At 41.9% G+C, this 15543-nt stretch overlaps 1 protein-coding gene across 4 annotated transcripts in view; it reads left to right on the top strand.

Annotated features, from left to right (window-relative positions):
• Positions 1–1707: 1707 nt before the first annotated feature.
• spegb (striated muscle enriched protein kinase b) overlaps positions 1708–15543 on the top strand; it is a 48022-nt gene continuing 34186 nt past the window's right edge. For 2 of the 4 annotated variants that reach the window (XM_028990495.1, XM_028990494.1), the window contains exon 1: positions 13062–13830. In XM_028990495.1, the coding sequence (XP_028846328.1) occupies positions 13798–13830 (33 nt within the window). In that variant the 5' untranslated portion in view covers positions 13062–13797. Of the gene's footprint in view, positions 2158–2336; positions 2872–13061; positions 13831–15543 lie in introns of those variants that run through there. The other 2 variants (XM_028990492.1, XM_028990496.1) reach the window with 2 other exon arrangements.

Genomic DNA, 15543 nt, shown 5'->3' with positions numbered 1-15543 from the left:
ATTTACGTTGGTAGATTCTCACTGAAGGCATGAAAACTATGAATGAACACATATGGAGTTATGTACTTAATGAAAAGTGGAGACCTGGCCTCCACAGTCACCGGACCTGAACCCAATCGAGATGGTTTGGGGTGAGCTGGACCGCAGAGTGAAGGCAAAGGGGCCAACAAGTGCTAAACACCTCTGGGAACTCCTTCAAGACTGTTGGAGAACCACAACCTCTTGAAGCTCATCGAGAGAATGCCAAGAGTGTGCAAAGCAGTAGCCAGAGCAAAGGGCGGCTATTTTGAAGAAAATAGAATATAAAACATGCCCTCAGTGAGAATCGACCAATGTAAATGGTCATGAAAATAAAGAAAACACCTTGTCCAAACTTTTGGCCTGTACTGTATATACTGGGTTTATTAATTGTGAGTTCAATCAAGTGAATAAAAAATAAATGCCTCCTCTGCTACATACTATAAAGCTACACTGTAAACGATACTATAAAGGCTATAGTCTTTATAATGAACCTGCATAGCCAGCTTGAAAACAACCCTGGTCCCGGGGTGCACCAGTTCCTCACAACTGATTCAGCTCAAGAACTGGGTAGTAACTGGCATTAAGTTTGAGGACTGGGGCTGGAGACACCTGCATTAACATGTAGTGACGGGTTGTAGTTGCTACGACATGTTTGACTATTACTTCATTAACATTATAAATGAAAGAATCGATGAAGGGCAGTTTCATTTAACATGGTGAAGTCACACTTGCATATGGTGGTAAAGGGTCAGTAGGGGGCGCATTTCACCTCAGAGGCTCAGTTCTGTCACAAAGGCTACAGTCAGTGCAGCTATTCTCTTCCTTATCAGAATCCTTTCTGTGTGCTTAAATACATCCTTGGTTGTTGGGTGCTGGCATAGCATGCGGTCGGTCCGTTCTCCCATCGTGATTTGGATACTGAGCATGTTTTTTCCTCCCACTCACTGAACGACCTGCACAGCAGCCACACATCTTGTCCAGTGAGTGGTGGTGTTGTTGCCATGACAACAAGCCCCGGAGTACAGAACGCTGTCAGGGTTGGGTATCAATAGGGTTTGAGGAGGAGGGAGCATGAAATTTAGATCAGCAGATTTTCCTCGGCTGTCACTAATTTGTTAGCAATTTCTGTGTTTTATGTTGGAAGCAGCATTTAAAGAAGGAAAAAACTAACATGCACTGTATGATTATTCCTAATAACCTGTGTTTTTTTTTTAGCATTGGAAAACACCTGTTCTGTATGTGGATCCACGCACAGGGATGCAATAAATAATATCTCCAAAAGAGGGCAGCGTGCTGTGCAGATGCATCAATGAAATGTTTTGCTTCAATGTACAAATAAGACATTAGACTATTTCTACAATTCAGTACTTTGTATTATGCATATCGTGTACAAAGCATTGGGAGTTGACTGTAATTAGGCTGTAAAGCTATTATGTTCTGGACTGATATTAGATTGATTAGATGGATCTGGATCCGCACATGCCCATTTTTCCTGGTGATGTAAAACTCTAAGAGAGCTATCTTTAACACATGAATCAAAGCATGTCCCTCACTTCGTTCATTGCACGGCTCTGTGTCATAAACACTGGAGCCTCTCATTGGCCACAACTACTGAAGGAAGGGAGAGGGTGGAGCTGAAGCATTGGGGCTGTCCAAAAAATGTGACCTATCACGGTGCAGCTGTCGCTTCAAGGCTTAGTGGGACTCGGCTGTCACTGTCCCTGGGGGAACTGGCTTGCGGGAAGGAGCTGACATGAGTGCGAGAGCTTAACTCTTAGGCAAAGGGGGAAAAGTCTGTGTCCTGTAGGCGTGTCAGAACCAGACACCAGCAGAGTTGGAAAGACCACATCCAGAGTTTGACGTTGGCCAAGGAACAACCACCATTCTTCTCTCAGTCCTCTTAAGACCTGGATGATTTGGACGCAAGGGTGAAAAGCAGAGGCCACCCTTTCCAAACGGCACTACTGGAAGCTGCTAATGCAACTTGATCCTGTGGGACTTGCTCTAAAAATATCACCAGACAAGGGTACATGCGTATTTATCTGCTAAATTGGTTACATATTTTGCCTTTCTGATTGGATCTTCCAAGGATGAGAAAAGCATATTCCGTAACTTTTTGGTACAACCAGCCGAGAGGTAATCCCTGTATTTTTTGACAATTCAGAGACAATTCAAAGCCTTGTGACACATCAAAACTAGATGCATTTCCTTAAACAGATATCAGTATATATGATGCTTGAAGACATTTTTTGAAAACATGTATTGCACCTAATGAATGTACTGAATATGCAATGGTAACACGTGTCTCTGATCAGCTGTGGACAATCCAAAGACAGAGGACAGTCAGAAAAAGAGCCTGGTTTCAAAGCAACAGTTGATCACATTCAAGTCTGCAACAGGAAGAGGACAAGTCATTTATAAGCATGAGGAAAGCTGAAGTGCAAATGACCCTGAAAAAGGGGGCAGATGATGGAGCTTATGGAGGGGCACCTCCAAGCCCTCGAATCCCATCAAAACGGGCTAAGGTAAACCCTGACCAAGTAGTACCAGACCCAGGAACCACTTTGTATCCTACTCCAACGCCTCCATTGTTTATCCGTAAAATGAGGAACGCTGCGGTGGGCACTGGGTGTGACATTCGTCTGAAGGTGGCTGTGGCAGGTGACCCACAACCATCCCTTTACTGGTACCACAATGATGACCTTCTTAACATGGATAACCAGGAATATGGAGGCCTTTGGATCAGGGACTGTAAGCCAAGTGATGCTGGCCTGTACACCTGCATTGCCAATAATTACCTGGGAGAAGCGAGGACCAGTGCTGTCCTTGCTGTTTTGGACCTAGGAGAAGGTAACCATTAATGAAATAGCCAAGAATTCTCAATTATGTTTAGTATGCATGTTATCAATGGGCAGCATCTAATTGAATACTATCTTGGGGAATTGGGGAAGGTTTGAATGATTTTTAAACAAGGGTCAGAGGTCACTTGTAGACTTTAAATATTACCATAAGGACTACTTTGTCATTGCAGACCTCATTGTCAGTACCTTTGTGATTACTGTAATAGAGCATGGTAATTGTTCTCTATAGCGCTCACAGGGAAAAGGTCAATGGCTATCGTTATCGGTTTAATACTCCAAAGTGCTGAAGACACAGTGAAAATGAGATAATTGTCTTAATGAGCAGCTCATCCCTCAGATCTGCCTTTCAAAATGGTGGACCATTAGGTAGAAAAGTAAGATGGAGTACCCGTATCCTCTTTGGCCACTTCAGATAGGTCATGTTCCATGACCAGCATCCCCCGAAGGCTTGAGTGGTAGCAAGAGTTGGCAGAGAATGATAGAGGCAGCTGGGGACCATAACCAACCAGCACACTGGTTTAAATTAGAGCTGTGAAATACTGCTGTAGTGAATGGGCCACTGTAGATGTGACTTCAGTGGCCCAGTGATCGATACTTTTAAGGTTCTCAACACAGAAAAATACCAGGCAATAATAACAGGCAGCCTTGTCCCTTTTCTAATGAAAGAGTAGAATGAAATGGCAATATTCAAAGCGAGCTTGAAAGCATGTTGGTTTTCACAGGGTTGCTTTCATTTAATACCATTGTGTAAACGTAAGGTCCCACCAGACCTTATTATTAATCAGACTAGGGCCAGTGGATTTATGGTTTTCCCTGATGATATTTTAATTTCAAAAGACCATATTTGTTTTATTTCCAACTATTGACTCAGAGGTTTCTTTTACTGTCTCACCTTCAGAAATATTTGATATTTTTGCTGCATTTAATGCATTCGAAGGACAGATCAGTGTTCATAACTGGTGATCAGTTTTTATAAAAAAATTACTTTTAGACACAGAGGGTGCTAAAACCTTGTGTTCGGCCTTGTTTCATTAGGTGCTCTCTGTAACAGAGTCAGTAAGAGGTTAGAGTAGATCATGAGTGCAAGCCCCTGTAAACATGCTAAAATCTTTTCATGGCCCAGTCTCGCCATTCCTGCGGAATATCAGCAACTCTCTTTGGTGTGCTGGGCTACACCTGCCCTGTCAATCAGCAGCCTTGCCTTTACCCTCACCCTCTCTCATCCGTCTCCCCCTTACTGACTGTCTCTCTCCCCGCTCCTGGTTATTTATACCAAGGAATGTGCTAGGCTTCAGATTTTTGTAATGTTAATAGGCCACCGTGTGTCTTGTTACACACGAATACATCACATCTATTTATAGACAGCCTGCCTAATGGGATGAGTTTTATCAAACTGGACAGATATGGGTTTTATTTATTTTGGCATTTTATAATTCGAGTTGGACAGCAGTCAGTGGAGCCTTATTGTTTGCTCACATTATATGTGTATGGTTATTTCATTCATAAATGCACCCAATCTTGTCAAAGCATCTCTCACAAATAGTCCTGATTTCCAATTTTTTTTAACATTCACAAAACTAGCTGCAGAATAAAGTCTATAGTTCAAATGATGATGAATGACTAATAAAATAAGTCAAAGGCATGTTTATAATATGCTAGTAGGACCAGCACGTTCCTTAAATAGTTGCAGAAAATGGAGTACTGTGGCTTGTGGCGCTGCCCACACACTGAGCCACAAAGCCCTCAAAGACAACTTCTTCTTTTATGTGTGTGAGCCATCAATCCCCTCCACACAGGTCAAACAAGCCCACACATTGCTACGGATATTAGAAGGCTCCTTACAGATACCACTAAATAAACCTCAGCAGCTTTGAAAATAATACTATTTTTGTTAATTTTGTTCTATTTTTCATCAGTACATTTGCTTGCATGCCACCACACTTGCTAACCTGTCATTCCTCCAAAATGTTTTTCATTTATTACCTGCAAACATAGATGCAGGTTGGCTGCTGATTTGACAATGCCCTCCATCGTCACAGCCGGCAGCCACAAATTGAATTTTGCCCATTCACTGGTAAAATGATCAGACAGAATAGAAGTGATGGAAGGTGGGCACACACATACACACAAACCCACACTCTCACACACCATCCGCATCTGTGAAAGACTCTTTTCCATTTCTTCTCGATTGGGTAATCTTTCATAATAATCCTTCTCAGTCAATATCTCCTTAACGCCTTGCTGGTGTGCTTTATTACACAAACAGGCTCACGAGTCAGTAATACCTAAATTCCATTATATTTCTACAACCCATATAAGCAAGTCAGAGCTGATCCTTCTGCATCTTTATCAGAAATGTCAACAATTTAACAGCTGTATTAAAAAGAATTGACTGTAAACCATCTAGAGTGGTTCTGATACCACAAACACCTATTCCTGTTCAGTCAAAGTTAATCTTAAAGAAACTGTTAAATGGTTAAAATCTGACATATAGAGTGTTCATGATTGTGCTTGGTCCATAAACAAAAACAAAAAAGTCATGATGTCCAGCACAGTGAAAATAAGACCTTCATCTTTTCATCTATATTGCATTTGGAAATGCAGTTACAGTTACTGTAGCATTACTTCAAGGGGGAATGTGTGGTGCTCTTGAGGTTGTGTTATAGAGCCCCAGAAATAGACAGCTTGACTCACCAACATTCAAGCAAGAGAGTAGGAGAGAGGGCCTTGAGGGTATCACAGCATTGACTGAGTCAGGCGTACTGAAGCATAACTAACCCTCAGTTTCTTTTGTGAAATGTGTTAAAGAAATAACCATTTAAACCAAAAACATATCTTGAGTGAGATGTAATGAGAGTGTCCTGGTGGAACGTTATTGCCCAAGTTTATCTGTTCACTTAGACAAGGATATTATTATAAAATATATATTCTGACCATCTGTGGATATAAAGTGTGAACCATGCAAAGCCTGTCAGATGTTTAAACTGGCAAAGCAGTCTGTGATAAAATGCCACAATGGTTGTAAAATACAAGGAACAGAGAGTTACTGCCTTCAAAGTGTCCTTGCTGTGCTTTCACTTTGAACAACCATATATTCTGAAAGAAGGTCCTGACATTTGTGAAATCCTAGTGGTATTATATTGTCTCCACTTCATAATGATGATGTACTCCAGATGTTACAAAATTCATTTGGTGCTTATCGATTTGTTAGCTACCAGTTGTAAATGAGCTAAACCAAACTGTTTAAAAAGATACACAGCAACAAACAACATCTGTATAAATCACAGTAAATAATGAATATTAAACGATATTTAACAACACACAGACATGTTCAACTGCTCCAACAATGTGTCTGTGAGTACGTGTTTATGCGCTTGTGTGAGCCCTTATGTGTAGCCCTAAGTGCACACCTGTTTGTGTAAATGCATCCGTGATCACAATGTTTCTCCATTTGAGTGGTTAATAGTCCCGCCCACCCCAGGAAATGAAGCCAACGTTTAGGAGGCCCAGGCCATAGACATAGAGATGCCCACTTGGCATGGGAGTCCTAAGAGGGCCACTTCCGGAACAATTGCGGCCCCCATCTAGAAAAGGGCAGCAAAAAACCCTTATTGGGGAAGGGGGCAACCAGCAGCCACAATACAGCAGCCCCACAGGGCTGTGATGGCAGACCAAGTAATGGGCTCAGCAACCCAGAGATCCAAGTGCCCCCCACCCCCTGCCCGGGACACAACAGAGCAAGGAGGGCCAGGACCCGCCAGCCGACCCCAGACGCTGAGAACTACCAACACACCAATGGTCAGGGGCATCATACACCGGCAGGGAGTGTTGAGTTGGGGAAGCCTGAGATGTGAGGTGGAGTCCTGGACCCGACCTGGCGCATAGATAAACACATGCCTACGTTCCCACCTTCAAACACACATATGCAGATATTCACACATTCACCCAACATGAAGACACAAAAGTAAATGCTGTATACACATTCACACTCTATACTTACTCTAATCCCCCATATCCAGGGACCACCCCCACCGGTCCCCGCAGTATCAAGGAAGCCAACCAGCCCAGACCCCAACTAGGTGGACAGGTTGTCCTCTCAGCCCCAAGCCCCAGGTGGTGAACAGAGAGCGAGGGTGTGAGAAGACCCCATGCCTCCCCTCGCCCGCTCAAATGTGGTGTGGTGTGTTGTTCTAAAAATGCTTTTAAAACAAGTGAGGGGTATGGAGCTGACAACCCTTTGTGGCAGAGAATGTCAATGCAGTCATCTATTTATGCAGCCATAAGTGGTTTAAGACCAGGATCAGGCAGACAACAGGTGTATTCCCTCCATAGATCACTACAGCAGTCATGCGGCTATTCCTAATTCAAAAAGTGGGGTATGAATAGTTTTCACTGTTTAATATAGCTGCTTCATGAAATTCATGGACTTTTGCCATATAGACATGTAATAAATGAAAAGAACAGTTACAAAAGTCAGGCCAACAACAACCCTGACTGCTGCCTAAACCTTTCTTCTCTGAACCTAATCTTGATTGAGAAGATGTCAGCCATGAGATTAGCCTTATTTTTTATTCATGAAAGCCAAGGCCAATTTTGACTGATGCAGAAGCGGGGCGCTTCTCTCGCTGAAGACTTGGTTAGAACACAATAAACCCAGCCAGATGAGATATTAGTCACAACATTGAAATACTGAAGCAATTGTATTCTTTTGGGAAATGTTTCCAGCAGCCATGAATTGCTCTACCGAGTTGGGGCAGTCGGAAGTGTATCAAGCTGTGCTGTAGTCAGGGCAAGGTTGGCTGACTTGAAATGCATATTTGATCAATGCAGTATGATGATGATGTAGCCTCTCTCTCTCTATATATATATATATAAAATATTATGTATGCTATTTATTTGCTATTATTACAATTACCATATACTATTTATATACTTGGTAGGTAGTAATTGCTTATTGGGACCAGTTTAAAGGTCATTGCATTTCAAAATGATAAACACAGATAAAAATGAATCCTAAATTAATCTGAGGAACTATCGTGACAACATTTTTAGCCTGCATTGTCATCACTAATTGTAGGGCATAGTTTCCATGGTCTGTAGGGCATAGCACAAGTGCTGTATGCATGTACCCATGATGCCACGCTGTTAGTGCAGATGGATCAAGCAGTTGGTGTTTTGTCGGTGGCGTTTCGCTGTGCAGTGCTCCGACTCTGTGGGATTTCCCCCTCGGAGCTGCAGTTGCTGCTGCCGTTCATTGTGCATAAACAGGCCGCCCAGTACAGCTCTGGAAGTCACACGTTCAACTGGACCGTGGAGTCATGTGCTACAGATGACTCCTAATTTAAGACGACGTGAGAAGCATGAACCTCTTTCAGAGGTTCTCCTTTCGCACTCTCTTCTTGCACAGCGTGCAAACATGCAGCACTGATTTTATTTACTGCAGCCTCAAGTGCATAGTTTCAAATTTTTGAAAAGAAATTGTTCTGAAGCCCTATCCTTGTGGTAGAACTTTTTGTGTGCACTTTTGATCTTGGACATCTGGAGCATTAAGTTTGCTTTGAACAAGTCTCTCTTTAATAGTGTTTGGTGGCAAACCAATTTAGGTTGGCCATAGCCAATTTTTGAGTAAAGGAGTATTACTGCCTTTCTGCTTTTGATGCTTTTATTATGCGAAAATGCTATTTCGGTTTTCCACACAACACATTGCAGAAGAAAACCACAATGCTGTATACAATTTTTATTGTATTACATAACTAAGGTGAAAGGCCCTGGTGGTGCAAGCCAAATTCATCTGCTTGTGCATCATTTGTCCCAGGTGAAATTCATCATGATTTGTTTCAAACTACAAACGCTAGAGACATGTTGAAGCCCCAGTAATGACACACATTGGTTGCTTGTAGATAAGAAGCACATGCTGCCCTGTGTTTGCTTAAACTGGCTCCTAAACCTGCTCCTTTAGGTATTATAATATTAATATAATAATAATATTGTTTGTTGTTTCACAATTTTCAATTTTGGACACTGAGGACACCGTTACTCATTTTAGTATGCAGCAATAAATGCAAAATGTATTGTCTTTGGTGAATGCAGGGCACACACTTCATTGGTACATAAACTGAATAATAGCCAAGTTGACACTGATCTGACCTTCTTGTGTCTTCTGACTGCATGATGGCATGCATCACAGTGGGTTAAATTAAACCACTGCATCAGCTCTGATTTTGGTTCTCATTTACTGGTTGATATAAGTACCTCATTGCTCAGATAAGTACTTTTTTAATGCTTAAAGTTAATGCAAATGAGCCAATGGGCCAAATTTACTTGAAATGTGATGCACAGATACAAGTATCTGTAGATGAAGCAACTATGTCCCTGCCATAAGGCACTTTCAATAAAACTGCTGCACCTGACCTTTATGGGAAGTAAAGCTCTAGCTGGAAGAAAAGAGCATATGCAGTGGGTGCATTTCGTTATTAGAGCACAGTTTTCCACAGTTTTCTATAACAAGGGTCGGCAATCCACGGCTCTGGAAATTTTGCTTAATATATGCATCACAAATGCCCCGCCTGGCCAACACCAGTATGTTAGAGTAGCATTTCAAAATCTGATGCCTTTGGGGTAAGTAAACAGTTGTTCTCAATATGTAGGGTTGAATTTTTTGTTTATGTTCATTTAAGTTTATAAGGAAGTTGTGAGTTATTGTTAGCATACGCTGCTAAGTTTTGGTTACCAGGCCTCCTCTTTTCCCCAAAAATGTCAATTTAAAAAAAAAAAAAACTTGTCTGGGTGATTAAACATTCATCACACAATAATATATGCAGTGTAAAAATATGTAATAATTTAAAAAAAATATTTGCGGCTTTTGTAGAAAATGGGTCCTAATGGCTCTTTGAGTGTTAAATGTTGCCGTGCTCGTTTTAGGATGCTCTCTTTCTGAGTGATCAACATGGTTTATGTTAATTATACTACAATCAAATACACAAGTGTTTTGCAAATGTGATGGTTTTGGTGAAAGCCATTCTTTGCCAGGAATGCAGTGCAAGATGACCACTTTATGATCCCTCAATCCACTAATGTGGGGGATTGGGGTATAAGGGCTCATTTTTTAGTGAAGAGATGGATGGTACATTTGGAAAATAAATTACTAAATACATTTAAGAATGACAGTGTTAGAAGTCAGTGTGAGTTAATGGGAGAGATGAAAATATAGAGCTCTTGAGCTAAAAGTTATATACGTATAGTAGGGGGAGTAAAGGTAGGTGGGGATTAAGTTCTGATATGTTCTACTACACATTTTACTATATTTGGCTAAATGTGGCCATATTTGTAATTCCATGCAAAAAATTCCATTGACTCATATGCATTCAGAAGCATTCAGAAGAAGTCCATGATTTCTGATTGCATCAGACTATCCTCTACAAGTGTGTGAGTGTGTCGGCACATAATTACCCCGACGGCATCAAAAAACTTTAAAATGTAAAAGCGTTTTGATGACTTAAAGAAATAGGAATGACTGAGAGCATTTCTCTCATGACTGAAGACAGATCTGTCTTCCCTAATGGACATCTTTTCCCAGACGCCATTTCATTCTCGCAATTTACCCCACACTTATTCCATTAAATGTAGCTCTGCACAGCCAGACGGGATGAGGCAAGATTCTCCCCTTTCACAGACTGTATTAGGAGCTAAAGTGATTACTGGATCTCAGTGTTTCTTAAAGATCAACTATTCTAGGATTATTCTATGAAATGTTTATGCATCGTCAACATGCTTACGACTGCTATCTGTTTCCATTGTCCAAAAGCAAATTGTGCTTCATCACATTTGTGACATAGGGGTTTTTCCCTTCATAGATTCACTCCCTCCTGACACTTAAACCTGACATCAGCCAAATTGTCATGCTTTCCAAAAAGGCAGTCGACTGAAATGTGCCCAGTGTGAGACGAAAGGGGTTCTTGCTGGGCGTAATGCTACCAATGCTCTCAATGCCATTTTGGGACAGGGGTGTCTTTAATAACCAATGGGCTGCATACAACTCATTCGTATCAACAATATTAGTGCTTACAGAATGTATGTGTCCATTTTACTCACAACTAAGCATTGGCCAGAGATTTATGTCCCTTGGCCCTGTTAAAAGGAGTCATTTGGATTATTACTGTGCACTAGCAGCAACGCTGTGATTGCTGCACTTTGCATTCGAGGGCTCCCCCGAGAACAGATGGGAAGCCCTGCTGATCAGACGCCGTTCCAGCCCAGGTTTCCATGCAAACGGCCACACTGTGGCTTAATCACTGCGGCTGCTAATTCTGCAATGACACCATGCCATTGTGTGTGTATTACACATTAATATCGGGATGCATTATTTCCATGCCTGTGGGGCAGTCGGATCTGACAGGGGAGCAATTACTGACTTTTTGAATAGAAAGGTCTGAAAAGTGGGTTCTGCACTGAGAAATGACACATCTGCATACCAAACCCCGGCCAAATCCAATTCATTGTCAGGTTTTTGTCTCGCCTTTTGTCATCAAGAATGAATACAATAGACAACAGCTCGACAATTGACAGTGAACCTTCTATGAGAACAGAGTTTTACTCCAACAGAAAGGCATCTTGCTAGTATTTCACAAGACCAATTGACCACAAGACGCACTAGGTAGACCACATTTGATGTACACAAGCCTACAGTATTCTGAGGCCGCTGCTTAGACAGATAGAGCTGAGTGTTGTGATTTGGTCTTTGGCGGATCGATGGAAGCCTGCTAGGCAAGTGCTGTTCCAGCTGCTGGTTTATTGATTGTTGTCTGTCAAAAAAAGGAAGACGGAGAGAGAAAGAGAACGATAGAGACAGAGAGAGAGAGAGACCCCATAGGTTAGGCGGGAATGTCAGTAGAAGGAATTATGTTGTGACTGTTAGACACTGAAGCGGAATTTATCAGTTTAATCTGTGATTTAGTTGTTATCACAGTAATTGTCTACTCAATGCAACACCTAACGCCAGTCAACACAATATTAAAATCAATTTTGAGGTCACCAACCCTTGCCAACCAAATGCCAATCAGAGGCAAATCGGCGTCTCGTTGCCAGCTGCAACTAGGTATGTATCAAGTCAAGTCCCTGATGAGCTGAAGCCAATGAGAGCAGGAAGCAGGGTGAGCTTCAGAAGAGACAATACGTTGCTTGACCACTATTCAGTATGAAAAGCAAGAAGGTCTGTAAAGGTGCTGTATAAATAAAGTTGGAAGGATTTTTTACCTTTGCTGGAAACATGTATTGTGTGATTTGTTTGGATCTGCACCGGCAATTATTTCCTTGAGCGCTGGCCTGATTCTGAGCACAGGAACGCTCGGTGGTGCAGCGAGAGAGAAAGCACACAACAAGCGAATAATTAGAGGAGACTGAGGGCGTGGCAGGCCATCAAAATGAGTGGTCAGACATTTCGGCTGAATGCAGCTTCTGCCCCCTCACCTCTCCTTCGTCCCCCTTTTGTTCTGCCTCTGTGAGCTGCCGTCCTTATAATGAGACCAATTTGGCCGTGAAAAATGGACACAGGTTTCAAAGATGTCAGACCCGAGGCAACTATAGATCCCTTTATTTGTACTTTCATTTTTTATATGTGCTAAATTGTGTTCAGTGCTGGCAACATCAAAGTTTCAGTGCTTGCAATTAAACTTGAAACCTTAAAATAAAAATACATTATTTCATTTTTAAAGTCAAAAAAGAGATAAAGTGCATTTTGTAGCTGGCCACTGTATTGGCGGCTGATTGCTAGCACTGTGAGCATATGCGGTCGCTGTTGTTTTTCAGTCTATTTTACAATAAAGGTAAAAACAACAAGTTAAATTGCCATCAGTTGTTGTGTTACAATATGTTACACAAATGCTTTAATTAAAAACATTTTTTGAACCTTATGAATTGGGTTGACCACAGAGATAGGGGTGGGGAACTGATGCTGTATTTGAATGTGCAAATGTGGCTGATTGCTATTAACAAAAAAAACAAACAAACAAAATAGGCAAAGGCTGACGTCAGGAGCATTGATCCTAGATGTATAATGGCTGGGCTCCACGTAACGAGGCTCCATCGTTCTAGCTGCATTCAGAGACAAAGTGAGAGCGAGCGAGCGAGCGAGCAAAGGAGAGAGAGAGAGCGAGAGGGAGAGAAGGATGGAGGAAGGGGGCACACAACAGACCGCCTGAAGAAGGATTTGCCAACCAGCACCCCCCCCCCAATGTAGTTCTCAGGAGAGCTGACTCATTCCATCTCTTTCGGTACTCGTTCTCTCTTCCGGACAAGACGTGTTGGGGGGGAGGAGACGCATTTTTTTCCCCCCATCTCTTTCTCTCTCACTCTCTCTTTCCTCAATTCCGGGATGGACGCTGGCTGCTATTGTCTGCTCAGGCTTCTGCTGAGGTGACGCTCCTGCGCTCTGATTGGGCTTTTCCTGTCTGCCTGCTGCACCCCAGCTCTTGGCATCTGCGGGGTTTTTTTTTGGTGTTGTTATTGTTCACGTGGGACTGCAGGTCAGGGGCAGAAATGTGTGCCACCTGCTGAATCCGTGTCAGTTCCGGCTCTTCTGGATTCAGTCTTCTGGATTCTTCTGGATTCTTCTGGATTCAGTCGCGATGGGAGTGAAGTTCACCCAAAGTGCCCTGGTGTTTCTTTGAAGCTGCTTTTTAAAGGAGAATCACTGGACCCCTCCTTGTCATCTTTGACCAAACATCCCATGAAGACGAAGAACATTCTAAAAGAACTTGTGATTTTTCACTGGCTAGTCCTTTCCGAATGTGTTAAGATGGTAGATCTGGTCCTGGATAAGGTATCAGGTCAGCCAGTGTGTTAGTGAACTCCTTATCTCGCTGCAAACATCACCTCTGTCTCTTACCTACCTGACAAAAGACCAGCAGTGTTCCGAGCGATGAAGAAAATCTGGTCAAAGAAGCAGATTCAGGTCAGTGTGTCACCTGCGCCTTTCAGATTCACCTCTCATTTTGTGCTACTCTTTATATTTAATTTGAACTCAGACTGGTTTGAAATACCAATGCTGTGTATTTTGTCAAGTATTATGCGGTTTTTGATGGGTTTGTGAGAGCCGATCTTTACTGATGTGCCCCACCCTTATCCTGTAACGAAAATACAGAGAGAAAGAAAGAAGAGAACGAGCGAGAGAAGCTTTATTTGAGTTGTTTGCTTTTTTAAAATGATACTCAAGGCTTATTCATTCTGGAAATGACAGGTCTTTTTTTCTTGGCTCCTAGCATTTGGAAGCCACTGGTACTGAGATGATGAAGACAAAAGAGAGAATCCCTGGGGGTGTGATTTCTCACATTCTCTAATTCCGGGGATAAATCACTCGGGTGTCAGTTCAGTGCATGGGTAACAAACGGACACTGTCGGATATTGTCCTTTCATCTGTGGCGGAGGAGAATTGAAGCATATGGTAAAGCAGTGTGCAGGAACGGCAATATTTGCCGCGTGCAATAAAGCAAAAATGCTTGTAGCAGCAAGCAAAACAATTGCCCAGTATTGCCAGTTCAGAGAGTTAGAAGACAATTTATTTTGATCTCTGAAGCGATTAATGGTTTTACATTTAAGATTAAATGATAACTATAATTATTAATGTTTCCTATTGGTTTGAAAGCCTACCCTATGCATTGATTATTAATTAAGCAATCAATCGGTCAATTAATCAATGAGATTGGGCCGCATTTGTACCAGTTCAACGCGTGACATTTGTCTGGGGTTTCGACCCTCTGCTTGAGGAAAGGGGGGTTGTGTGAAGATGAAAGTATTTGTGAGGGAGATGGGGGGATGGGTGAATGGGAGATAATTGGATGTTCGTCTGGAGAGGCAGACTGGCAGGTGAGAAGGCCAGAAACGTTGCATAGAGATCAGCTGTGTTGTTACACAAGGATCAGGCCAAATTGCAACCAGAGCAAACATTGGTTTTGGAATTTCACTTTTAATATACAATTCGTATATTATTTTGTCCAGTGTGTTAGTCTCCCAATTTTGTATTACCTTGAAAGCCCAAATGCTAAATCCCTTTATATCAAAGCCTCAATTTAAAAAAAAAAAGAATGGTCTGAATATCTAGGTCAATGGCAAACAAGCAAGCTTTGTTAACGGGGTTCTTGTTCCCCTTGTGAGGGGAGAGTGAGGTCAGCTGTGTCTGTGGATGATGGGGTGGTATTGAAACACATGTGGTCCTCTTGTGTTTGATAAATTGGAATGAAAGTGTCAGGTCACCAGAGTAGGTGGTGGCACCCAGATTAGATAGTGTCAGAACGTGCTCAGTAGACACGTTGTCTATGGAAACAGACAGTGATTTACTGGCAGGATGACTGGAAACCAGGATGGTTTGTCAATATGAGTCTTTTTGTGTACCGGTGCAGGCATCTTTTTCTTTTTATATGGACACAAAAGACAACATTTTATAATCAGGCTAATGGGGTGTCTATGTTATCACTTTTCTTATTAGCTCATTATGAGGTTTTGATTAATCACACAGATATATAATAATGATCTCTTTACTGAAAATGCTCAAAATAAAATTAATTTACATACAAATAATAAATGCATTAATTTGTGTGTTTTCCCAAAAGGACAGGGATGTTTTTTACATAATTAGAACTACATAATTAATCAAAACTAATGTATTAGA

This window comes from Denticeps clupeoides, chromosome 9 (genome assembly GCF_900700375.1).
Source record: "Denticeps clupeoides chromosome 9, fDenClu1.1, whole genome shotgun sequence".
In the NCBI taxonomy this organism is placed as follows: Eukaryota; Metazoa; Chordata; class Actinopteri; order Clupeiformes; family Denticipitidae; genus Denticeps; species Denticeps clupeoides.
This window is presented reverse-complemented; position numbering and strand designations above follow the sequence as displayed.